Here is a 25114-nt window from a genome sequence, read left to right on the forward strand (position 1 = left end):
ACGGTGGCCCGAGTCTGTCTTCTCTTCCACTGTGAGCTCCACCTCGATCATTTCAGTAAAAATTCCAGGAAGGCAGATCTGCCAGAGCCTGAAGCTTGGGACGTGAGAAGCCCCATCACTGAATCACTTGGGCCCCTGCTTTGTCCCTGACTGATGAGACTTGCTACACAGGTAAACTATAGATACCCTGGATTGTTGTGCCCCCAAGATGTAAATTTAAAGCTCATGGAAAGAAGGCATTGGAAAAAACACTTCCTGGGCTAGATTACCATGCCCTGCTTGGGAGAGGGCCCCCTCTTCGGGTATCAAAGAGATTCTGCCTGAAGTAAAGGCTTTCACGTCTGCGGGAAGTAGCTGTTTGCGGACCCTCCGCTCTAATAGCTTCAGTTCCCAAACTGTCTTTAGTCCAGGTAGCACATTTTGGAGATGACAGGCAGGTGGAGTATCAGTTAAAAACAAATCCAAATCCATACTTTATTGAAAACTGGTACCTTTCGGTAGCTCTGATCAGAATAAATCAGCTTACAGATACCACGACTCAGGAAAACAATATGTACAAAAGTCTCAGGAAAGGGAGAATAAGACAACTTGAAAAGAACATATCTTGGACAGGACTGGATTACTAGGATGGTCATGTAGCAAAATAGTACAAAGTACAACAAAGAACCACACACACAATACTGTGCTCCCGAGCGCAGGGCAGGGGAACTCTCGGCTCCCACATTCTTGGACCACGTCCCATGATTCTTCGGGGCAGCAGGGCTAGCTGGGGCGCAGGGGTCTCCGTGCCCACGGGACAGCCCACACCAGGGCAGAGGCCAAACACACGGAATGGGGCCCCCAGACCAGCTACACTCGCTCCCCCATGAACCTAAGAAGAGAGAAATGCTCTCGGAAAGTCTACAGAACTGGCAGAGACTAGAGAGCTTTGAGTTCAACTGCAACCCGTCATGTAAAAACCCCACACTAATCTAAATCCTACAGTTCCCTTATCCAGATTCCCACTAACTGAACTAACTGGAGAGGTAGAGGAGCAAGACACGGAAACTGCCCTCAAACCAAGTTTTGGTCTTTGGTGAACAGGGATAGTACACAATACTAGTCCACAGATCAACTGGAGACAAGACTCCTGGTGGGCATGGCAGGAATCAGACTGCAGAGCCCCGGCAGTACCCACCGCAGGAGGGAGGGGGGATGTGTCCCGCTGGGGTCACAGCTGTGGCTGGTCCTGGCCCCATCTGCACAGTCCCTTCCAGCTTCGGAGCTGCCCTCTCGTGGAGCTCCCTGCTTGGCGCTTACAGCTCCCAGCCTTCAGGCTGGGAGCCCAGCCGCACAGGGCTCCCTGCTGAGGGTGACTGACAGTCCTCCTGAGAACACGAGGTTCCTCCGAGTAGGGGCAGGGCAAAGAGCAGAGGCGGCCGCTCTAAGAGCAGGAAGGAGAATTCAGTTCAGAGAAGGGCTGGAAGTTTGGACTGTATGGATGCAGAGGCAGTGTCTTTGTCACTTGGATTTGGAGGTGCCAAAAGCAAAGCTTCCTGAGTTCTCCAAGAAGAACGCCACCCCCTGCTCTGGAACTTCACACTCAAACAAACAGTAAGCCAAAAGGAAGAGGTCTCTTCAGGGTTCCAGAAGTGCCCACTGAAGGCCCATCCTGTCCCGTCTTGGAATAACAGCTTCATTTTTGAGTTCGTATGGTGCCACAGATCTGAGCAAGACGGCTCTGAGAGGAAAAGGGGAGTTCGTTCAGTGGGTGGTGCTGGCAGGCGTGCCCACCCGCCCCTCAGTCTACTCACTGACTCTGGGGCTGGGCCGGTCTGGCTGACTCAGCTCTCCATCCTCTATTCGGACATGAACGAACTAACCTTTCTGGGAGGCAGCTATGCTCACCACTAGACCAGCAACGCACACTGAACTAAACTTGCTGCATCTCTGTTTCTCATCTGAACGAAGCAGCAAAATGCCGTCTCAGATGAGACAGTGAAGGTATCATTTGGGAACAGCAATGCTGGAGGTCCAGCTGATGAAGGATGTCACCAGGTTCGGGTGGCTGGCATGTGCCCAGTCTCAGCACTGGCCTGTTCCAAATGACACGGTTGAGAAAGCAGCTCCGCCCTCATCCGCTCCCTGGACATGCCCTTCACTGACCCTACCCCACCCCCCACCCAGAAGGGGGGCCAGCAGCAGCCACGTTTGTGCTACGTGTTCCCGTCCACCACACTAAATCCAGCTGACAGGACCGGGGTGGCCCGTCTGACCAAAGCCGAGAACGGAATTGTCAGTTCTTCCTCTTGAGAATTTAAATGAGGACTAACCCTGGACAGCCCACGCTGGGCAATGGTGTAGGGAGTGCAACTCTGCAGAGCTGCACCCAGACCCAAGGTAAGGGGGCGGGGAACCAAGGGCCCCATGGAGAAGGTGATACTCTGCTTAGGGAGGAAGGACAGGTGCAGGAGAAATGAGTGCTTGGGCCCCAAAGATAGAGGTGCTAAAGGAGCTGATGCAGCAGAGCAGAGTCCCATCAACCCCTGGCATTGTGGTCCCACCACCCAGAGGGCCTGGCTGGTCAGCACTCTTTTCGATTCTGTGGGATTCCTTGTAACAAGTTCCTCACCCTGTTCCTGAACTGCTGTGAGGAAGCTTCAGTTCCCAGAGGTCAACTGTTGTGCCGTAACATAAAGGCACCAACTGCCTGAATGAGGCAGAATTTTTTATTTTCTTGTGGAACTTCTGTGGTAGGCACTCTGGGTTGGACCAAAACTCAATATCAGTTTAGGGACAGAATTGTTGCTAGGTAAGCAGGAAAACGTGTGTCAAAATTCCTTGGGGGAAACAGTTGTAAGTGTAAAGCACCAGCACAGACCCAAAAGGCAATCCTAAGAATGGCTAAACCCAGAAGGCTCCACCCTGTGTGTGGAGAGGAGCGTGAGACTTACGGAGAGCTTCTTAATGTTTCCCAGGGCCTCTGGATCCAGCTGTGCGATGTCGATCCTCTGCAAGTCACTGGCCAATAACCGCATGCTCTGTGGAGAGGGGAGAGGGTTAAAGTGGCAGGTCCCTCAGAGCAGGAACCTCTGCCAGCAGCCCAGGGTGCCTGGGAGGGTGGGGTCCCCTTGATGTCCTGCACTTGTGGGTGGTGGTGGCAAGGCAGGCAGGAGGGGTGTTAGTCCCAAGGAGACAGTGATGTTGGCGTTTATCACTGGGCCAGTGGCTGGATCAGCCGAAGACAAGGGGTGCACGTTAGCTTAGAAATGCCCTGCAGACCTCATGTGAGATAAACCATCCCCTCTGTCCCCGAGCGGAGGTGAGCAACTTGCTCTGCTCTGCCTGCTTCAGACTCCTCGAAGTTACACAAAGTGGAACTCTCGAGCTTCCCTTTCTAGACTAAGCATGCACCCTGACAGTGCCCTCCTTTGCACACCCTTTAAAATCTCCTTTACTGCACACATCATATGTTATGTTATTGTTAATTGGGAGCCTAGCTTGACTACTGACCGCTACTCAAGGGCAGGAATGTCTTCCACATCTTGAACCTGCTATTAATACAAGATACATGGGGCTATGTTAGCTGATGAACAAATGGAACCCAGAGCTGGGCAAGAATCTTCTCAGTCTGGAGCTCTAACCTGGGAGAGGAAATGGTTCTGAGTTCTACAGAAGTGTGGAGATGACGAGCCAGGCAACCAAAGGACTTTGGGTTCCAGGAGACAAATGGGTGATGGACAAGAGAAAGAAATGGTGAGTAAGCAGCACACTGTGGCTTGACCCACCCCGCCCCAGAACACTTACCTCTCCGCCTCCCACCGGCACAGTGAGGAATACCTCTTTGCTGTCAGCGAGAGGGCTGCCATTCACGGACACATTGTAAATCCGCTCTCTGGCCGCTGGAGTACGCAGGCCTGGGGTCTTGAAGATCCTATAAAGTGGGAAAATCTCTGTAAAGATGGCTTGGCAGATTGAATGACACCAGACGCTACGAGCCCTTCCAAATCCCATCTGGCCTCAAGCTGCAGTTTTCAAATCACACATTTCTAAGAAGGAGCGTTCTAAATTTAGGGTTAAAAAGCAGTAATGACTCAACACAGCTGGAGAAAGGAGGAGGTAATTATCAAACATACATCTAGCGAAAGTCAATTCTTATCCATGTAAATTTTAGGTCCAAAGCTCCATATGGAGAGCAGTCACCCATCCATTCATCCACCCACAAAGCCAGAAATAAACAGTGGCTAATATATTTCCAAGAGTGGCTATGTGCTTCCATCAGGAGAAATTTTCCAGGGTCAAAGGAGAATGGTTCAGTGATGACACCATTATATTAATTCCCAAACTGACTTTCTTGAGATCTTTAAAGTGCTTCCATCTCTTTCCCCCTAAATGTCCTTTGCTATATACTCATGCAAAAAAAAAAAAAAAAAAAAGTTAAGGAGGAGTGAGAATTAGAAATAGAAGGTTAAGTCTTCCTCACTCTCCCACTCCAGAGATAAGCACGCTCTTCCTTATTCGTCCTTCCAGAAACTATCAAATGGGATCATCTAGGTCATGCTGCTCTGCCACCTGTTTGGAGAGGCTCCTGACCATGAAGCTCTTCCCATCAGCACATGCAGAGCCACTTATTTTTTAATGGCTACACAGCATCTCCTATCCAGTTGACCAGCACTGTAGAAGGGATTAATTTATGCTGTAAGAACATCTGTATTTATATTGGTCTCCCAAAAGGTGGTGTTAATTTTCACTCCTACCAAGGGTATGGGAAGAGTACCTCCCAACTTAAAATAAACTTAATCAGAATCAGAAAAGACCAAAATAGTCACTAGAGGCCTCCAAGTCATCAGGGACAGAATGGTCTCCTCCCTTCCATCAGATAAACAATCATTTTGTCACTGAAAACAGGTGAACCTGCTCTCAGGGGAGAGGCAAACGTTAGGAAATGCTCCCGAGAGAGGCTTTCCAGTATTTTCTTAAATCCCCATCCTCTCCAACAAATGCCAAGCACTGGGCTCCCACCGAAATCCAAGTGCTGCCAGCACTCACCGTGAGTCAAACCTGGGTGTCAGGCCCGGAGTTGGTTTCACCAGAGACAGCTCCAGTCGGCCCACAGACGGGGTAACGGTGGCATAGTGGCTTGACCTACGGGAGAGACCAACTGTCAGGTCCAGTGACTGCAGCCATGGAGGCAGGTAACCCTGAGCGTGTCAGAGCCTGTCCTGGGAGCCTTCCACACATTAGCTTGTCTAGCCTCCTCACCACCCTCTGAGAGGCACCATTATCCTCATTTCCGGATGCAGAAACTCAGGGATATGAGGGCAGAGCCAGAACCCTGAACCCAGGCAGTCTGCCTCCAGAATCTGACTTCTCAGTCAAGCTAAGGGAATGAGAGGAAGGAGACAGCCCCTCTGCACCCTGTAGGCCCTCTAGTTGGAGCTCCTGTCCTCTTGCCAGGAAGCTCCCACTGCCCAGGGAGAAGAGAGAGGGGCTCACTCTTCACAGACATGCCCCAGTGACGCCATTCCTGAGCTTGTTAAGAGGCAGCCCCCTCCCCCGCCCTCCCAGCATAAGAAATTGAAGTCCATGGTGATTCATTACTTAGCAGGACCAGGAGGAATTTTTCAAGAAACTAACCACAGGTAGGTGATAGCCACTTTGTGACTGACCATGTAGGTAGCTCTATACACGGACTGTCCGGAAACTGAACAAAATTTGCAGTGCTTACTGTATGTTTCTGTGTCTTATTAATCTCCCTGTTTGCATTAAAAAAAAAAAAAAAAAGGTGGGGGAAGACAGAACATGGGCTGAAGAGCCAGAGAAGGTGTTGGGTCAGATGGTTTCTAGAGGTCCCCCAAGCTCAGATACTGGCAGGTTCGATGATGTGAAGAAGCTCTACTTGAACACAAGTCACAAAAGCCCTTTTACCACCTGTTCCTGCCATGATGAATGTGGCTCTCCAATAAAACCAAAAGCACATCTGAATCTGGAAAACCTGTTACCTTTTATTTTTGCCTTTTCCTTGTATGGACTGGGTTCTCTTCTTGGATGGAGGACACCTTTTAACCTGAAGTCACAAACAAATGAAACTGAGGTTACAAAAAGCCCCACAAAGGGGAAAGGTTAGGGAGAAGGATACCAGCTCTGGAAAAGAGCGAGTATCTGAATGTCAGAAGGTATACCTTATAGAACTCACAGTGACTTAAATAATTCAGAGCAGAACTGATCAACTAAGAATCATACTGCCCAAGTCTTCCAATTAGAGAACTCTGACCAGGATGAAAGGTCAGTGCCCGCTGAACTGAGTGCAGCTTGGCTGGTTCCCCTACCCTGATCCCACCCCTCCTACAGCGTTGCTGTGACAGTCACTAAGGGCACCCAGGTGCCCTACACAAGGAACCCTCAGCAGCCCTCACTCTTGCCGAGTCCTCGGAAGTACCTGACAAGAATCAGTTTTTACCTTCTGATGATCCTCCCTTGTTCAGAAGATTGAACAAGGGTAGCAGGACCACTCTTGCTTTGCTGGCTGGCCTTCTGCTCTGCAGGCTGCCTCACAAGCTCCTCTTTCTACCTTCCCTCCAGGGTCCACCCTCAGCCTCCCCTCCACATTCTCCCCATACAGCCTCATTGACCCCCACGCTGGGACAACCACCTAAAGATCTGGAAGTCGGTGTCTCTCAATCTCTTTCTTCTGCCTGAGCTCCAGGCTGAGATTTCTGTCAGGACTAGACATGCTGGAGAAGTATTACACTCAGCAGGTTGAAGGACTGACAGACTAACTGCCTCCCTTTGCCCTGACCCAGCACTCCTCCTTCCATGCCCCATTTCCACCAGAGGGCAGTTCCCTAAGCCAGAAACCACCTGGTCGTCTTAGGGCGCTCCTTCTCTCCACCAACCTTGCCCATTCTCCTTTGTAAAATGTATCCCTTCTCTTTTTACAGGGTCAGGGCCTCAGTTCAAGAATTACAGCAGCCCCCGCATGTAAATCAATAAAGCTAGAACACACTCTCACACCATGCAAAAAAATAAATGCAAAATGACTTAAAGACAAATACAAGACATGACACCATAAAACTCTTAGAAGACAGCAAAGGCAAAATATTCTCTGACATAAATTGTACCAATGTTTTCTTAGGTCAGTCTCCCAAGGCAATAGAAATAAAAACAAAAATAAACAAATGGGACCGAATTCTGGGACTTACAAATTTTGCACAGCAAAGAAAACATCAAAAAAACCCCACAAACCTACATAATGGAAGAAAATATTTGCAAATGATGTCAGAGATAAGGGCTTAATTTCCAAAATGTACAAACAGCTCATATAACTCAACCACAAAAAAACATACAACCCAATCGAAAAATGGGCAGAACCTTAAGACCTTAACAGACATTTCTCCAAAGAGGACATACAGATGGCCAGTAGGCACATGAAAAGATGCTCATCATCACTAATTATTAGAGAATGCAAATCAAAACTATGAGGTACCTCCTCACAGTAATCAGAATGACCACCGTTGAAAAGTCTACAAATAATAAATGCTGGAGAGAGTGTGGAGAAAAGGGAACCCTTCTACACTGCTGGTGGGAATGTAAGTTGGTACAGCCATTATGGAAAACAGTGTGAATGAAGTTCCTCAGAAAACTAAAAACAGAATTACATTATGATCCAGCAATCCCACTCCTGGGCACATACCTGGACAAAATTATAATTCAAAAACACACGTGCACCCCTATGTTCATAGCAGCACTGTTCACAATAGCCAAGACTTGGAAGCAACCTAAGTGCCCACTGACAAACGAATGGAGGAGGAGGATGTGGTATGTGCACAATGGACTACTACTCGGCCATGAAAAAGAACAAGATAATGCCATCTGCCGCAACATGGATGCAACTAGAGATTATCACACTAAGTGAGTAAGTCAGGGAAAGACCACATATATATCACACGTGGATACCACGTATCACATGTGGTGTCTCAAATAGGGCAGAAATGAACACACCTATAAAACAGAAACAGACTCACAGACGCAGAGAACTGAACTGTGGTTGCCAAGGGGGAGGCGGGTGGAGGACAGAAGGACTGGGAGTTTGGGATTAGCGTATGTAAACTATTATGGATAAGATGGAAGAACAAGGTCCTACTGTATAGCACAGGGAACTACATTCAATACCCTGTGACAAATCATAATGGAAAAGAATACTTAAAAAAGAATGCCTATAGTATATAACTGAGTCACACTGCTACACAGTGGAGATTTGCACAACACTGTAAATCAGCTAGAATCAATTAAACAGAATAATAAAGCTTCCCAACTGGTTCCCTTGTCTCTAATTTTCTCTCTCTTGTTTATCCTGAATGCTGTTCTGAAATACCTATCCATCATGTCACTTCCATGACCCACCTCATGAAATCGCAACCTCTAAGCTTGGCTCATAAGACCCCTGCTTTTCCCAGATTACTCTCACAGCTTATGTCCTTGCCACTACACCAAGCTGCCTCCTGCTCCTCAAAGGGCACTTTCATACCTCTTCCTGGAATTCCCTTCCTTTTCTTCTCCAACTAGTGAAATTTCACTCATTTTAAAGGCTGTGTCCTAAGAGGAATGGTAAAACTTCCAGGGGCAGTGGGGTAGGGAGTGATAAAAGAGGCATACTATATTTTAAGTATTTCCTTGTCTGCTGACAGGTTCCCGCGCCAAATCTGAGTGCATACTTACTCTTGCAGTTTGACGATTCTTATTGTTGTTTTCTTCCTCTTCTTCTTCCATTATCATCTCATCCACTTGCATTACCTTTCGTGCTATAAGAAAGTTTTAACAGAGTGATATTTCTCATGGGAATAAACTTTTATGCATTCACATTTCTTATAGGAAATAAAACTTAAGCAATTTTAGGTTGTAATTAAGAAACAGATCCAATATAAAGATGATTAAAAAAGAGAATTTAGCCACACACAAAAAAAGTCTCAGAGTGGTTAAAAAACCCTATATCGTGCTTTGTATGGGCAGCCCAGCATTTTGATTAAGAATGCAGACCCCAGAGTCAGACAGCCTTGTGCATGAGGCCTGATCCTGCCTCTGACTATGTCACATGGTTTTCACCACGATCCTCAATTTCTTCTTCTATAAAAGGGAGGAGACACTTCATGGGGATATGAGACATGGAATGTGTCCTCAACAAAAATGGTGTCTTTGTTATTCATCCCAAACTCTAGAATTGTGCCTACAAGTGCTTATTAAATATTTGTGGGATGAAGAAATGTAAAGTCCCTTGAGTGATACTGAACACATTATAAGTATTAATGTTGTTCAGTCGCTAAGTCATGTCCAATTCTTTTCGACCCCATGGACTGCTGTATGCTAGGCTTCCTGGTCCTTCACTATCTTTCAAGATTGCTCAAATTCACATCCATTGAGTCAGTGATGCTATCTAACCAACTCATCCTCTGTAGCCCTCTTCTTCAATCCTTCCCAGTATCAGGGTCTTTTCTAATGAGTTAGCTCTTCGCATCAGGTGGCCAAAATACTGGAACTTCAGCTTCAGCTCAGGCCTTCCAGTAAATATTCAGGGTTGATTTCCTTTAGGATTGACTGGTTTGATCTCCTTGCTGTCCACAGAATTCTCGAGTCTTCTCCAACACCACAATTCTAAAGCATCAATTCTTCAGTGTTCAGCTTTCTTTATGGTTCAGCTCTCACATCTGTACATGACTACTGGAAAAACCATAGTCTTGACTATATGGACCTTTGTTGGCAAAGTGATGTCTTTATTTTTTAACATACTGTCTAGGTTAGTCATAGCTTTCCTTCTAAGGAGCAAGCATCTTTTAATTTCAAGGTTGAAGTAAGCATCCACAGTGATTTTGGAGCCCAAGAAAATAAAGTCTGTCACTGCTTCTACTTTTTCCCCTTCTAAGTGATGGGACTGGATGCCATGACCTTAGTTTTTTTTAATGTTATTACTATTTATTACAATAAAATACTATCTATAAATAATAAATTATTATAATTTTCATTTTAGACGGGAAAGGAATATGAAGGATATTTAAGATGGATGATTCAAGAGGAAATACCAGTTTTTAATATTTAAGGGGTTGTCATATGGAAGGCAGAACAGAAGCAGTATCAGTATGTAGATACCGCAAAGAAACTTTGGTTCAAAATTAGAAAAAATGTTCTAACCATTCCAGCTGTCTATCATTGAAAGGGAGTGTCTCGTTGCTAAATACATACAACCACAGGCTAGAAAATCCGAAGCAGGGATTCCATAAAGAAATTTAACCGTGGGGAAAGACTTCAGACTCAATGAATTTTAAGCTTTTTTCTCCCTGACACAAATAAGAAGACAAATATATTTACCTTTAAAAAAGAAAAGGTAAGCTGGAATAAGCACTGGGTGGTATTTTAGGTCTGGCCCAGTAGAGAAGGTGCTGCCTGATGGGCAGCCTGAAGTCCAGAGCTTAAGGTCAGTGGCAGCATGTCCATTAGAGAGCCCATCCTGGCTTGAATCTATGCTTACTAATTACAAACAGCTTCCCCAAACTTTCCCTCTGAGATAGTGTTTCTCCGAGTGTGGGGCGTGTATGGGAGAGAATTCTACATGGATGGGTCACTGAACTGAGCAGCATGGAGTGACACGCTGAGAAAGTTGGTCCTGTCACCATTCTCTCTCAACCCTTCTGCTCACATCAGGGAGTCTTGGCCAGCGCTACTGCGTCTCGTCACACCTCTCCAAACCTTGCTCGCCTCTCTCTTAGGGAAGGAAGCAGGCAACAGTGTTTGGTTTCCAGCACAGCCTTTTGTTTTTCTTTTCTTCTTTCACTTTAGCTCACAAATTGGTCTGAAGAGTTTGGTTAGTTATCAGTCCTGCATATAACTAACTGAATGCAGAGGACAAAATCAAATTTTTGGATTTTCAAGACTGAGGACCAGGCATTAGAGGGAAGAGACTCCTCCAAGGAGGCCTCCCCGAGCAGCCAGCCAACTACACTGGGCCTTCGCTCTCACTGCAACAAGGGATCTTGAAAAGTACTCACTTTTGGCAGGTTTCAGGGGTGTCCGAGTAGCTTCTGCTGTTAATTTGTTTATTTCTGTGATATCCAAGTCAGCCTGTGCCAAACACAGTCAGAAAACACCAGGTATATTCCATCAAATGTGAGGAACAATATTTTAATATTAAAAACAACTTAAAAAACCATATTCTTTGATATATACAAAAGATTGTTACTTATAACACAAAATACTGAACTCCCATAAACCCACCATACAACCAAAGACCCAAAACATCGCCAATTACTTGCTTCTAGCTATGTACTTCTCCCTGTGCTATTTCTTTGCCTCTCCTCAGAAGGTGACTAGTGTCCTAATTCTGTCATTCCTTAGAGATAACCACTATCATTCCATTTGCCTGAAAGAAAGTGTGGGCGTATGTATATTTCGCCACAAATGTCTATGTGCTTCAATATTTTACTTGGTTCTGCTTTTGACCACTATTTGTGATTGTAGTTGATTTGTTCTCACTGCTATGTAATACCTGTCACAATGGATTTGTCCAGTCTCCTGTCAATAGTATTTTGCTATTACAAACACTGCTACTTTGAACTGTCTTATAGCTGTGTCTGATGCACACATGTCCAGGCTCACTCTTGGCTGTATACTTAGGGATAGGGCATCAGAGAGTTGCAGGGTACACAGGTGTTCAGGCTTAATGTTATGCAAAATTGTTTTCCAAAGTGATTGTACTTGTTTACATGCCAGGAGCAAACAGTACAAGTTTCAAATGACCCATATTCTCTACAACACTTGATGCTATGTCAGTCTTTTCATTCCACCCCCAGCTTTACTGAGGTATAAATGACAAATATGATTCAAACACATTTAAAGTGTTACGAGGGTGAGATGTATGGAGAGAGTAACATGGAAACTTACATTACCATATGTAAAACAGATAGCCAATGGAAATTAGTTGTATGTCTTAGGGAACTCAAACAGGGGCTCTGTGCCAAACTAAAGGTGTGGGATGGGGAGGAAAATAGGAGGGATGTTCAAGAGGAAGGGGATATATGTATACCTATGGCTGATTCATGCTACGGTTTGACAGAAAACAACAAAATTCTGAAAGCAATTATCCTTCAATTAAAAAATAAATTTTAAAAAATGCCTACATATATAAAAAAGTGTTACACATACACACTGAAATAATTATCACAATCAAGTTAATTAATGCACCATCACACAATTACCTTAAAAGAATTTTTTTTTTTTAAGTCTAAAGGGCCAAGTGTTTTCCTGCTATGCTCCTGAATCCTTCAAAAAGGCTTCCAGTCACCATTCTGATTAAGTTTATTCCCAGTGGTAACTATCTATATGTATGGGAATAGCCAAAAGCAGGCATGCTTCACAAGCCTTTTCTTGTGGGGCACATTAGTATCAGAATAGCCATTACAGACAAGGAATGACACAGTTTCATCTCTGGATTGGTAGAGACTACATGGAGTACTCAGACAAGGACTCTGAGGCTGTTGGGACTTAGCAAGAAGCTGTGCCATGCTAGAGATGAGTGGTGTCTGAAATGGAGGATGATTCAGTAGTGATAGTGGCTATTGAACATATGACTCATGGTTAGTGTGTCTGAGGAACTGAATATTTTACTAATTTTAATTAAAGTTACACGTGGTTGGTGGCTATTGTAATAGACAGTACTGATCTAAACTCTACTCGGCCTCCCCATCATACTGCCTTCAGTCCTAGCAATCATGCCAGGAGGAAGGAAGTGAGAAGGAGTGGGGAATCCTGAAAGTCCCACTCAAGAGCACAGCTTCTCAAGGATGATGTGAAAAGGCAACAGTCTCTCTGTCCCCTAGCAGGCCAGGGGTTTAAAGGAACTTGGCTTTCTACTTCACCTGCAAAGGTCAGGGCAAAGAGCTGCAAGGAACCTGCCCAAAACAGGACTATTTCTCTATAAACCTTGGAACTACTTGGCCTTCATGTACTCAGCATTCAACAACTATAATCTTTTAGTTGACATCAGTAATGTCCCCTCTGGAACCTGTTCCATAGTCAGCACCCACAACTGAATTTTGTGGACGGACTAAAAAAACTAACCAAGAGTTCAAAAATAGAAGTCACTTACTGTTGCTGCTTCTTCCAGGGCCTGCTTGTTTCCTCCAAGGGCTTTGAAAAGAACAATTCGCTTGGTTACTAGATTTTAATAATTTAATCAACAAACTATCTTCCCTAATATGACCACTTATCTTACACTGGACCAGATTAAGTCCTTGGTCCAACATTCAGGAGCCTCTACAACCTAGTCTAATCTTTCTCCAAGCTTGACTGTTCCCTTCATGACTTACTACAAGTTCCACTATACCAAAGTGACTGTTATTTCCCAAATGTGCCACTGTCTCTCATGACTCAGTGTTCTGATAGTTATTTCTCCTGCCTGAAATAATCCCCTGCACTCTACAAATTTGGAATTCATCTTTCAAAACCCAGCTCAAACCCAAAACTCTGCTTATTTTTCTCTCACAGCAGATTGCTGCGATGTGTTGAGTTAGTTGCTCACTATCATCATATCCAACAACTACTCAAAGCTGTAGAAGTACCCAACCCTGCCTTGAACTGAACTCGAGGACAAAAATAATATCCACAGCCTCCGGCGAAAAATACGTCATCAGTATATATGGTGTAAATGTGTATTGAATGAAGACATCTTTGCAAGATTTAGATGTAGAATAAAAACTTAGGTTAGAGTCCTCCTGCTGGAAATGTTGGTAGTATCCTGTATAACAGTTATGGACTTTGGAAGCAGAATGCCTACATTCAAATCTGTCACTAATTGGCTAATGAGACTTTGAGCAAAGTAAACAATCTCCGTGCTTTAATCTTGTCATCTATAAAGCAGGAATAAAATCAACAACTAATATGTTTGTTATGAGAATGAAATCATTAATATATGGAAAACATTTGGTTTTTCAGTTAACATTGGAAAACACAATGCCTGTCTGGCATAGAAAGCACTATATAAATGTGCTTATTGACCACTACTTTACTCTCTTCTGTAGTGCTTATAAATTTAAATATATAATCATGTCCAAATTTTTAGAACAATTCTTCTCTATTAACTTATAAGTTCCTGGAGGCAAGGATAATGTCTGCTTTATTCCCCAATGCATCTTTAGTGCCAATATTGTGATTAACACATGCTCAATGAATATTTACAGAGATGCACAAATAGATTAATAAATAAAAGAGAAAGTCCAAAAGGATCATTAAATGACATCTATGTGAGCAGAACGTGCATTTCTATCCAGGTAGCAGGCTACCTGAAAGTGAAAGTGAAGTCGCTCAGTCATATCCGACTCTTTGCAACCCCATGGACTGACTATAGCCTACCAGGCTCTTCCGTCCATGGGATTTTCCAGGCAAGAATACTGGAGTGGGTTGCCAGCAGGCTACCTAGTGGGTAATTAATCATAAGAAAAAAGTAAAAGTAAGGGTAACCCAGCAAAAGGACGGCCTCTTGCATTTCATGGCAAATAGATGGGGAAACAGTAGAAACAGCACCTGACTTTATTTTTCTGGGCTCCAAAATCACTGCAGATGGTGATTGCAGCCACGAAATTAAAAGACACTCACTCCTTGGAAGGAAAGTTATGACCAATCTAGACAGCACATTAAAAAGCAAAGGCATTACTTTGCCAACAAAGGTCCATCTAGTCAAGGCTATGTTTTTCCAGTGGTCATGTATGGATGTGAGAGTTGGACTATAAAGAAAGCTGAGCGCCGAAGAATTGATCCTTTTGAACTGTGGTGTTGGAGAAGACTCTTGAGAGTCCCTTGGACTGCAAGGAGATCCAACCAGTCCATCCTAAAGGAGATCAGTCCTGGTTGTTCATGTTGAAGCTGAAACTCCAATACTTTGGCCACCTGACATGAAGAGCTGACTCAGTGGAAAAGACCCTGATGCTGGGAAACATTGAGGGCAAAAGAAGGGGATAACAGAGAATGAGATGGTTGGACGGCATCACCGACTCAATGGACATGGGTTTGGGTGGACTCTGGGAGTTGGGGATGGACAGGGAGGCCTGGCGTGCTGTGGTTCATAGGGTTGCAAAGAGTCGGACACGACTGAGCGACTGAACTGAACTTGCATTTCCTTGTACATTTAACCAGGCGGTAGGGTAGGGAACAGGCAGGCTGGGGTTTTCCTCTGGCCAGGAAAACTCTTTGAGTCCTTGCACTTCACAATTTGTTTGCCCATTTATAAACTGGTGATTTCCATAAGCTGCAGAAAGAGTTGGCTGGAGTTATCCTTCCATCTGAGCTTTGGTAACAAACTATTCATTCATTCACTTTTAAATGGATAAATAAAATACCACCCCTCTCAAAAAAAGAGTATTTCATGACACATGAAATCTGAAATCTGTCAAATTCACATTTCAGTGTTTCCACAAATCGATTTCTGTTGGAAAACAGCTATGCCCATTCATTACAGCTGTTTTGGAACTATATAACGGCAAAGTTGAGTAGTTTGGACAGACAACCTTCTGGCCTACAAAGCCTTAAACAGTTATTATCTCCTTCTTTAGAGAAAACATTTGCCTGCCCGCACAGGAAGATGAGAGAAAGTGCTAAGAAGAAAAGCAGGGAGGTGAGGCAGGGATTGGGGAGGAGTAGGACTGCAATTTCCTCCTAAGGTGATCTTGGAAGACCTCACTGAGAAGATAAGAGCTGCCATGGTAACCACAGAAGGGCTCCAGGCCGAGGCCTGGGGAAAGACCAGGAGCTCTTACCGAAGTATTCGAGCCAGTTCATCTCGCGCAGAGCCTTGGGGAGTCGCAGGATCTCAATGTTGTACAAGTTATCCAACTCTTTGAGGAGGTTCTGCCTGTCTGACTGAATTTGCTTGGATCGCATTTGCACTGCGAGAGGGCAGAGAGGACATGGTATGGGTCACCCAGCGGGCAAAAGGTTCCCGGAATCCCTGCCGCCCGCGTCCCAATCCTCCAGCACCCCGCGACTGCCCCAGGTGCCCGCGACCACCCGGGCTCCGCCCCTTACCTTCACGGTCGAAGTCCTTAAGAAAGGAGGCGAGCTTTCGGTTCCGCAGCGCGTTGGTCTTGGCCACCCGACTGCCGCCCTTCCTAGACGGAGCCATGGCGCTTCGATGGAGGCTGCGGGGAGCGAGGGGCGGAGGCACAAGCCGTCAGCGGCGAGATGGTGAAGGAGAGGGGGCCGCAAGGGGGCGGGAGAGGCCCCCCCACGGGGTTTGAATGGGAACCCCTGCCCTTCCGGGCTCGGGCATAAAGGATTCGCGAGGCACCCACCTGCAGGTTCTGATACCCGGGCTGAGGAAAAACCTGGTTGCTTTAGCTGAGAAGGAGCGGCTCCGGGACGAAGGCGACGTGAGACCGCCGCCACCAAATTCAAACTGCCAAAGCCCGACCAATAAAAAGCCGCCGTCTTAGGAGGGTCTCATAACAGCCAATCACAGAGAAGCTTCGCAATCGGGCAGCCAGTCCACACGTAAACTACAGCACCCAGAAGGCATTGCTGCCCGACCGACTAGTTTTCGCGACTCAGTAGCCACGTCTGGGCATGCGCAGAGAAACATCGGAGGCATGCGGGGGTCTTGGAGTTTTCTTAAAATTTTATTGCTTTAGTTTTGTTTTCCCGCTGGTTTAGAAGAGCGACCGGAAACCTCAAGTAGAGGAGACAGGATTCTGGTTCCGGAAGCACGGGTTGGCCTGATGAACCTTCAGTCTGAAATTGCCCGAAGCCAAAGAGTAGCCAGGAAAGCCTTCTCGAGGTGGGAAACGAAGGTTCTGCCTTCCGAGAGCCTGGCTGACGGTAAGACTCGCGCTAGAAACACTTGTCGGGAGGGATAGACGGCCCTATATGAGGAAACTTTGTTTCGCTGGACCTCCCCTGAGAACGGAAATAACTCCCACCCTTGAATCGGTCCTTTCCCGATCGACTTGGGACCCTAATGATATTTGTTTTTTCCTGTTTTTTTTTTTTCTTTTCACCCCCCAAATAGAAGATGACTGAAGATCAGGCTTTGCTTGCCGTGCAGGAGGCCCTGAGGAAGTGCTTTCCCGTGGTGGAGGAGCAGCAGGGCCTGTGGCAGAGTGCTCTGAGAGAGTGCCCGCCCCTCCTGGCCTCTCTCAGCAACCTGGCAGAGCAGCTGCAAGCCGCACAGAACCTGCGATTTGAGGATGTGCCCTCACTTCGGGCCTTCCCGGACTTAAAGGAGCGACTGAGGCGCAAGCAGCTGGCGGCTGGTGACACTATCCTGGACAAGCTGGGAGAGAGGCTGTAAGAGGCACAGTGGCGCTCTTTCTTGGCGTAGAGATGTTAAAACTGGGTATTTAATGATCTAGGATCAGTGAGAAGGGGGTTTTTCTCCTTACTTAAGAGAATGGTATTCGGGGATGTGTCAACCTTACCCCCTTTCCATCTGTTGCAATGGGACCTCTCTCTGTCTAAAAGCCATTTTCTGGCACTTCCCTTATCAGCTAGGCATGACAGTGGTGGATTTAGTAAAAGTTGTCAAAGCAGAACAGAAAAGCAGTGGAGAAAGCTTATTGGCCCTCCACTGTAGTTTTCCTTAGGTAGAAAACAGCAGGAGTTACACTGTAAACTTAGTAGGTGCCAGCAGCAAGGATTCTACATACATTATCTCATAAAATCTTTTCAGCAACTCTGTGACTTAACCTCACTTAATCCCATTTTTCAGGTAAGGGAACTGAGGCTCACACAAATTGCCTGTGCTCAGGCAGTTAGTAAATAGTAAAGCTGGGATGCTAACCCAAGTGTCTCTGGCACTGGGGCCAGAAGCTACTAACCACTGCTTTGTTCTGCTGTACATTGGTGTCTGTGCCAGGAGGAGCACCAATGTTAGGCCCTCTGTCTTAGAGTTATAGGTAACTGGGAATAGAGAAAAGACAGGGCACATATGACCTTCCCTTAACCAGGATGAAAGAAAGTTCTAGTGTGTAGGGTTTGCCATAGACGGATAGGAAACTCAAAGATGGGGGCCTTCTTTGTATTTATCTGTACAAAAAAACATTATTAAGAACCTATGGGATGCAAAACACAGGTGCTAGGAATACAGCAGTAAGGCCGGCTTAGTCCCTAAGTTGAGTAAGAGAGTCAATTAAGTTAGGTCATTATACATTCTTAGGTAGAGAACTTTTATTTCAATTGATTACATGTTTCTATGTGGGTATTGGGCTGTTATTTTTAGCTTAGTTTTTAATTGTGAGTCACAGTTAAACTTGAAAGCTGCAATTCTAGGCTAGGGAGTGCCTTGCCCTTTGTGAAGCTGTAGCCTTCGTCTTGGTGGCTGGAGTCACCAATGGAATAATAATTTTAAAAATAATTATATAATAATTTTTTAAATTATATAAAAATAATATAATAAAATTTGCCATAAGCTAGGCACTTCACTAATGGCTTAATAGGCATTATTGCATTTACTCTTCATAAGAGTGCTTTTCATTTATTGGACAAATGTTTGTTACTTTGTCTGCCAGTCTCAGTGTTTTAGGTACTTAGGATGCACAGTGAACAAAAGAGACTTGTTTTTGTTCCTGATTGAGAATAAGTAACTTTCCTAAGATCCACAATAATCTGTGTGTGTCAAGAGCCCAAATTTTACCCATTCAAGAATTCACTAGGTTGGGGCACGATATAACCTGAGCACAGTACTGCTCTATTGCTGTAGTTCCCTCTTGCTTATTCCTTTCACGTACGTGGCATTAGACTGTGTGTGAACCTTTCCTCTCCTTTATGGGAGTCCTAGAAAGCCTGCTTGGTCTTTACTGTCTTTGGCAGCTGGGCTCATCACACAGCTTTTGAGAGAGATCACTTCAGCCTCATTATCTTTAAGTCAATTCTTAATTGTTAAGCCACCCCTCCATCCAAGGCACCTGGGACCAGTAGATCTCCTTTGGAGGCAGTTTTTCCCATTGGGATATGTGGCAGTATCTGGAGACATTATTGATTGCCACACCTTGAGATGGGTGGGGACATAGTTTGCTCCTGTCGTCTAGTAGGTAGAGCGCAAGGTTGTTGCTGAACAACCTACGAGGCACAGGGCAGCCCTCCACCACAAAGAATCATCTGGTCCAAGATGTCCTTGATACCGAGGTTGAGGAACCTGGCCTTAGGCCTTTCTCATCATATTAGCTAATATCAGCCTTTCCCCCCCAGAGCCACCCTCCTCAAGGTGCGTGATGTGGTCAGCAGCCACGTGGAGCGCATGCTTCAGATCTATGAGCAGCACGCAGACACGATTGGCCTCGATGCTGTCCTACAGGCTTCAGCTGCGAGCCCCTCTGTGGCTGAAATGTTGGAGTGGTTGCAGGACATTGAGAAGCATTATCGGAATTCATATCCTTTGCACACGTTTCACAGAGCTGTTCCAGGAAGTCATTAATTTCAGTTTTTCACCAGATTACACAAAAATACATAGTTTAAGTCAGTTCTCTTTGGTTCCTGGACTTGGATTCCTCCTGCATTCCTTTGTACAGTCATTCCTCAAATCATTTATTGAGCAGATGCTACCTTCCAGGCTTTGTTCTAGGTGGTGGGAGATAGGCTTTAAAAAAGGGAAAATGTGTACAATGTCAGAGGATATTAAGTGCCTTGAAGAAAAATAAAGCAGGGAGTAGGGAAAGCAAGGGTTAAGGGTGGGCTTGTAATTTTAAGTAGGGTGGTCAGGGCAGGCCTCACTGAGAAAGTGGTTTCTAAGAAAAGACGTGAAGAGAGTGAGGGGAAGAATCGTGTGGATGATTGGGGGAAGAGTGTTCCAAGTAGAAAGAGTAGCAAGTGCAAAGGCCCTGAGGTGACAGCGAGCTTGGTCCGTTCGGGAAATAGCAAGGCAGCCAATAGGGCTCGAGCTGAGTGAAAGGGGGCTGGTCTAACAGGTGATGCTGTCAGGAGTCAGGGCTAGGGCTGGTAGGGCCTCCAAGGTCTTTGGAAGGATTTGGGCTTTTATTCTGAGTGAGACAAAAGCTGTAGATAGTTTTGAGTAGAGGAGTAATCCGATCAGACCTATGCAAAGGACCAGTTAGTTGGAGTCCTCTACCTTTTTCTCTCCAGTCTTGCCTGATAGTCGCATCTACTCTCTGGCTGGAGTTTCTACCTTCATTTATTCTTGCCTCTAATTTTGATTTTCAGTTTCCTGCAGCTGCCTCCCAATTGAAATCTCATGGAACTGCAGGCTCAAATGGAGAATTGGATGGAGACCCAACCCCACCCTCCCCGCCCCCACCCCATTCAGCTCCCTTTTCCTTCAGTTGTAGCGTCAACCCTGTCTGATCACCTAGTCTGTAAACTTGAGGGCTGTCCCCCCATGCCACTGTTTGCTAATTGCGTCAGTGGCAGCATTGGTGGCAACAGCAGTGTGGGCAGTGAGAGCAGTAGCTGAAGCTGCCCTCAAGGAGTGCTTACTGTGTGCCAGGGGCTGTTGTGAGGGTGTTTGCACTCTGCTGTCAGATCCTTCCATTGTTTGCCTGGTGTTTCGCAGAGTTTCCTTCTGTATCCCCACTGCCTGTGCCGTAGTCTCTCACTTGGACCCTTCGTCGCATGCCATCTCTAGGCAGGTTTCTCTGACCCTGCCTTCTTTCCTTAGAAGGAAGAAGCTACCTCCAGGTAGTGGCCATGCTTTACAGATTTATCTTCAGGAGGTCTTGTTCTGATCCTACTGGGTAGGACTTCTCCGTAGCTTCTTGTGTCCCTAGGGTGAGACCCCCCACATTGGTCTGTTTTCTCCCTCCACCTGCCTGCTCAGCTGCCTCGCCTGCCCCTCTACATGCTATTCCATTTTGCACCTCGTTGGAAGATGTACTGTCCTGAATCCATTCCGTGCTTCCCCTTTTCTTTGTCTTGGTTGAAGCTCTTCCTACCAGCCGGAATCTTCCTACTATCCTCTGAAGCAGCGGTTCCCCAACCTTCTTGGCACCAGGGACTGGTTTCGTGAAAGTCAGTTTTTCCACAGTTGGGGATGGGAGGGAGGGTTCAGGTGGTGATGTGAGCAGTGGGGAGTGGCAGATGAATCTTCGCTTTCTGGACCACCGCTCACCTCCTGTTGTGAGGCTCAGTTCCTGACAGGCCACAGATGGGTACCAGAGATGGGGGACCCCTGCTCTAAGGGGGATGAATTTATCCTCTCAACTTCTGCTGAGTTTTATCTCCTCTCATGTAGAGTCTTTTCAGTTTCTGTTTTGTGTTTTCTCACCATAGTGAGATCCCAGTTTGCAGGGGCAATGCTTCATCCCTTCCCTGTAGCCCAGAACCTTGTCTATAGAGGGGCTCGGCAAAGATCTGCAGCAGAGGTGAGCCTGCCCACTGGTAAATGTAATGATGGCTGTGCTTTTGCTCTTCTGGCTCCTAGGAATGCTCTCAAGGGTATTTTCTTCCTTCATCATATTTCATTGTCTTTTTGAGCACCTTCCTTAACTCCCCGGAAAGTACCTGAAGAGGAAGTACCTCCTGTCCTCAATCCAGTGGGAAGACTTGGGAAACATCCAAGCTTTGCCGAGAGCCTGGGACCGAATCTCCGAAGATGAACACCCGGACCTTGTACGAGGTGCTGGTTTTCATGTAGTCCTTCGTGTCTGCTCCTCTCCCTTCTGTGTCTAGCCTCTATGGAAGCATGAAGAAGTTCCCCCTCCTGGTGCCTCTAGCTTTTACAAATCTGGGGTTTTGTGTTTTCTGGAGAGCTGGTATGCCACATGTTCTCTCTCTTCCTGTTCTAGATGTCCTCTTGAATGTTTCCTTCTTCCTGGAAGAGTGAAGAAGCCGTGTGTTTATCGGGAGACTAGGGGGACACAGGTGAAGACCGGCATGGCTGCCCTCTGATGTGTCTAAAGAAATGTCAGTATGGCGTCCTGACTTACTGGAAGTGTCAGTACCCAGCGCCTGAGGACTGGCTCTTCAGAGGATTCTGCGGGACATTCCTGATGTTGGGGCTGCTTCAGGCTGGGTCATGGGTGAGGGTACATGGTCACCCCTTGCCCTTTCCTAAGACTCAGGAGAGTGGACAGAGGCAGAGAGGGTGCAGGAACGGTGGTGCAGAAGAACGCCAGGGACAGAAGCAACAGCCACAGAAGTGGTGAGGAAGGAAAGGGCCGGGGTAGAGTCGGCTCCACTCCCAGCATCATCCAAAGCCCTGAGCCTCGTTGACCCCAGGGCCTGGTCTCCTCTCCTTTTGTCAGTACTTGACTCCTTGATGGAAAAAGTGTGGCTTTAATGATTTAAAGAAGTGGAGGTGATGTTGATGGAAAACTCATTGTTTTCCAGTTGCAGCGGCTCCTTATCATCAAGACACTTTCTAGAGCCTTCCACCAGGGGGAGGTGGTGCAGCATGAATTCTGAGTGTTTTGTGTTTGGAGCTGTTCCCTTGTTGCTCTTACTGACAGTAAGTAACTGGGGATAGTGGGGCTCTTAAAATAACAGGGTTTTCTTTTTACCAAAGCCTGCAGCCAATTTGCTACAGGCCCCTGATCTTGGAGTAGCTGCATGGATGGGAGGTCACTAGCCCAGAGTCAGGCAATCAGGATTGTGTTTCTGAGGCCCAGTGCCTTCATCTGTGAAATGGTCATGGTCCTTGCAGACCTGTCAGCTTCCTGGGCTGGTTAAAAATCTCGGTCATTGGATGTAAAGGGACTTAAGAAAGAATATAGATATTTTTCAAAGTGAAAATGACTTTTTAAGTTACAAAAGTGATGATATGCTTTTTAAGAAATTATAGAAAAATTGTGGAAAACATTTAAAAAGTAGAAAAGCATAAAACGAACTCTATCAGAGATATTTTATATGTATCTTTTCATCGTCCATAGTCACAATTTTTTTAACAAAACAATTTGAGTATCATTGATACATACTGTTTTTCAAATTGTCTTTAAAAAGCACCCTTATATAGTTTGGCTAGTTTTTCATATCTCTCTCTGAATATAGCTCAACACAATTATATATACCATTCTATGGATTATTATAGTCTTATGTTTTACATGTATTTTTTAAGTCTTCATGTTTTTCTACCTGTTCGTGCATGCTAAGTCGCTTCAGTCATGTCCGACTCTTTGCGACCCTATGGACTATAGCCTGCCAGGCTCCTCTGTCCATTGGATTCTCTAAGCAAGAATACTGGAGTAGGTTGCCATGCCCTCCCCCAGGGGATCTTCCTGACCCAGGGATTGAACCCATGTCTCTTGTGGCTCCTGCATTGCAGGTGGATTCTTTATGATTGAGCCACCAAGGAAGCCCATCATGTATATAATAATTGTAAATAACCTTAAGGCCTTTAGGTATTAGGTCTTATGATGTACTCTGGGGACAGAGGTAAAGGAGAGCCCAGAAAGATTTATAGTTCAACCAGGGAAAGATTTAGTGTTTCTCAAGCTTGAGTTCAGTTTGGTTCAGTTGCTCAGTCATGTCCAACTCTTTGCACCCCCATGGACTGCAGCACACCAGGCTTCTCTGTCCGTCACCAACTCCCAGAGCTTACTCAAACTCATGTCCATTGAGTCAGTGATACCATTCAACCATTTCATCCTCTGTCGTCTGCTTCTCCCGCCTTCAGTCTTTCCCAGCGTCAGGTTCTTTTCCAATGAGTCAGTTCTTTGCCATCAGGTGGCCAAAGTATTGTAGTTTCAGCTTCAGCATCAGTCCTTCCAATGAATATTCAGGACTGATTTCCTTTAGGATTGACTGGTTTGATCTTCTTGCAGTCCAAGGGACTCTCAAGAGTCTTCTCCAACACCACCGTTCAAAAGCATCAATTCTTTGGTGCTTAGCTTTCTTTATAGTCCAACTCTCACATCCATACATGACTACCAGAAAAACCATATCTTTGACTAGATGGACTTTTGTCAGCAAAGTAATGTCTCTGCTTTTTAGTATGCTCTCTAGGTTGGTCATAGCTTTTGTTCCAAGGAGCAAGCGTCTGTTAATTTCATGGCTGCAGTCACCATCTGCAGTGATTTTGGAGCCCAAGAAAATAAACTCTGTCACTGTTTCCATTGTTTCCCCATCTATTTACCATGAAGTGATGGGACCGGATGCCGTAATCTTTGTCTTCCAGGCCCTGATGCTGGGAAAGATTGAAGGCAGGAGGAGAAGGGGACGTCAGAGGATGAGATGTTGGATGGCATATAAATCACTGGTATCTTGTTAAAATTTAGCTTCCTACTCTGTAGGTCCAGGGTGGGGCCCTGGACTCTGCATTTCTAACAAGGTCCCAAGTGATGCTGATGATCCAGGGACCAGACTTTAAGTTGAAGAGATTCAATAGTGAAAGTGTATTTACAGTCAAAACAGAGTTCTGTGGGAGGATAGAGGTGACAACCAACTGGTTGGGGGGCCACTTCTCAGTGACCTTGACATCTCAGTCGGGCCTCGAGGCTTGGAGAGGAGTGCAGGGTGCTCCACGCCTGGGGACAGTGTAATCACAGGCAGTGTTTGAGAAAGAATGGAAGCTGACACCTGCTGGGGGTTTGCTGTGTGCGGGTATCGCGCTTGTGGCTTGCACACCCTAGAGCTGGAAGCATTAACAGTTGAGTATAGCAAGTCACTGGGGTTCACAGGGGGATGTAAGAGTGGCGGGTAATGGGTCTGTAAGGGTGGACTGGAATGAATTTGTGAAGGGCCCTGAATACCTTGCTCAAGAGTACGTATTTTGCAAATGGGAGTTGCTCTTCTGTGTATGTGTGTGTCTGTGTGAGTATAGTGAAGAGCTTGTTAAACCTCCCTCATTTAAACAAGTAATCCTGACTGTGAATAGCTACAAGTATGTTTATGGTGCTAAGTAATAACTATGTATTATTTAGGTATAATTGTTCCTTCTTAGCCATTCTTATGGTATTAAATTGCTATCCTTCTAATTGTTCTTTTTTAATTTATAATTAATTTGGTTAGTTTTTTAAGTAAGTGATATGTTCACATTGTACAAAATTCAAAGGGCACAGGTGCATATTCAGTGAAAAGTTCCCCTCCCCCATTACTCAGGCCACCTCGCTGGAGGCAACCAATGTTAAATGTTTCACGTGTCCTTCCAAAAATATTCTTCACCTCTATGAGCACAGGGGTGGGGACCCTCCAAGATAGCCCCAGTGATCGCAAGGAC

The 25114-nt window shown here is 45.8% G+C and overlaps 2 protein-coding genes across 2 annotated transcripts; one reads left to right on the top strand and one right to left on the bottom strand.

Moving 5' to 3' along the window:
* Window positions 1-449: 449 nt before the first annotated feature.
* Window positions 450-16409, bottom strand: CDCA8 (cell division cycle associated 8). Its single transcript, XM_065930149.1, has 11 exons — window positions 16308-16409; window positions 16042-16154; window positions 15774-15902; window positions 13112-13152; window positions 11016-11088; window positions 8698-8780; window positions 5982-6046; window positions 5029-5124; window positions 3787-3913; window positions 2934-3020; window positions 450-1720 (listed from the first exon to the last, which is right to left on the bottom strand). The coding sequence occupies exons 2-11, from the start codon at window positions 16136-16138 to the stop codon at window positions 1676-1678; spliced, it is 843 nt and encodes a 280-aa protein (XP_065786221.1). The 5' UTR covers window positions 16139-16154; window positions 16308-16409; the 3' UTR covers window positions 450-1675.
* Window positions 16410-16580: 171 nt separating this feature from the next.
* Window positions 16581-24872, top strand: AIRIM (AFG2 interacting ribosome maturation factor). The gene is made up of 5 exons (XM_065916196.1): window positions 16581-16830; window positions 17021-17298; window positions 19198-19377; window positions 21459-21577; window positions 21747-24872. Exons 2-5 carry the CDS (start codon window positions 17024-17026, stop codon window positions 21782-21784), a joined length of 612 nt encoding a protein of 203 aa, XP_065772268.1. The 5' UTR covers window positions 16581-16830; window positions 17021-17023; the 3' UTR covers window positions 21785-24872.
* Window positions 24873-25114: the final 242 nt, after the last annotated feature.

This window comes from Muntiacus reevesi, chromosome 1, assembly GCF_963930625.1.
Source record: "Muntiacus reevesi chromosome 1, mMunRee1.1, whole genome shotgun sequence".
Lineage (NCBI taxonomy): Eukaryota > Metazoa > Chordata > Mammalia > Artiodactyla > Cervidae > Muntiacus > Muntiacus reevesi.

Bases quoted from the DNA above. Each gene is read 5' to 3' on its own strand.
- AIRIM (XM_065916196.1), top strand. From the start codon at position 17,024: ATGACTGAAGATCAGGCTTTGCTTGCCGTGCAGGAGGCCCTGAGGAAG. The intron at 19,378-21,458 runs ATATCCTTTGCA...ACTCCCCGGAAA, and splicing joins GAGAAGCATTATCGGAATTC to GTACCTGAAGAGGAAGTACC. The intron at 21,578-21,746 runs GTGCTGGTTTTC...TTCCTGTTCTAG, and splicing joins ACACCCGGACCTTGTACGAG to ATGTCCTCTTGAATGTTTCC.
- CDCA8 (XM_065930149.1), bottom strand. From the start codon at position 16,138: ATGGCTCCGTCTAGGAAGGGCGGCAGTCGGGTGGCCAAGACCAACGCG. The intron at 15,903-16,041 runs GTAAGGGGCGGA...GCCCTCTCGCAG, and splicing joins TAAGGACTTCGACCGTGAAG to TGCAAATGCGATCCAAGCAA. The intron at 8,781-11,015 runs GTGAGTACTTTT...ACTTTCTTATAG, and splicing joins ACCCCTGAAACCTGCCAAAA to CACGAAAGGTAATGCAAGTG.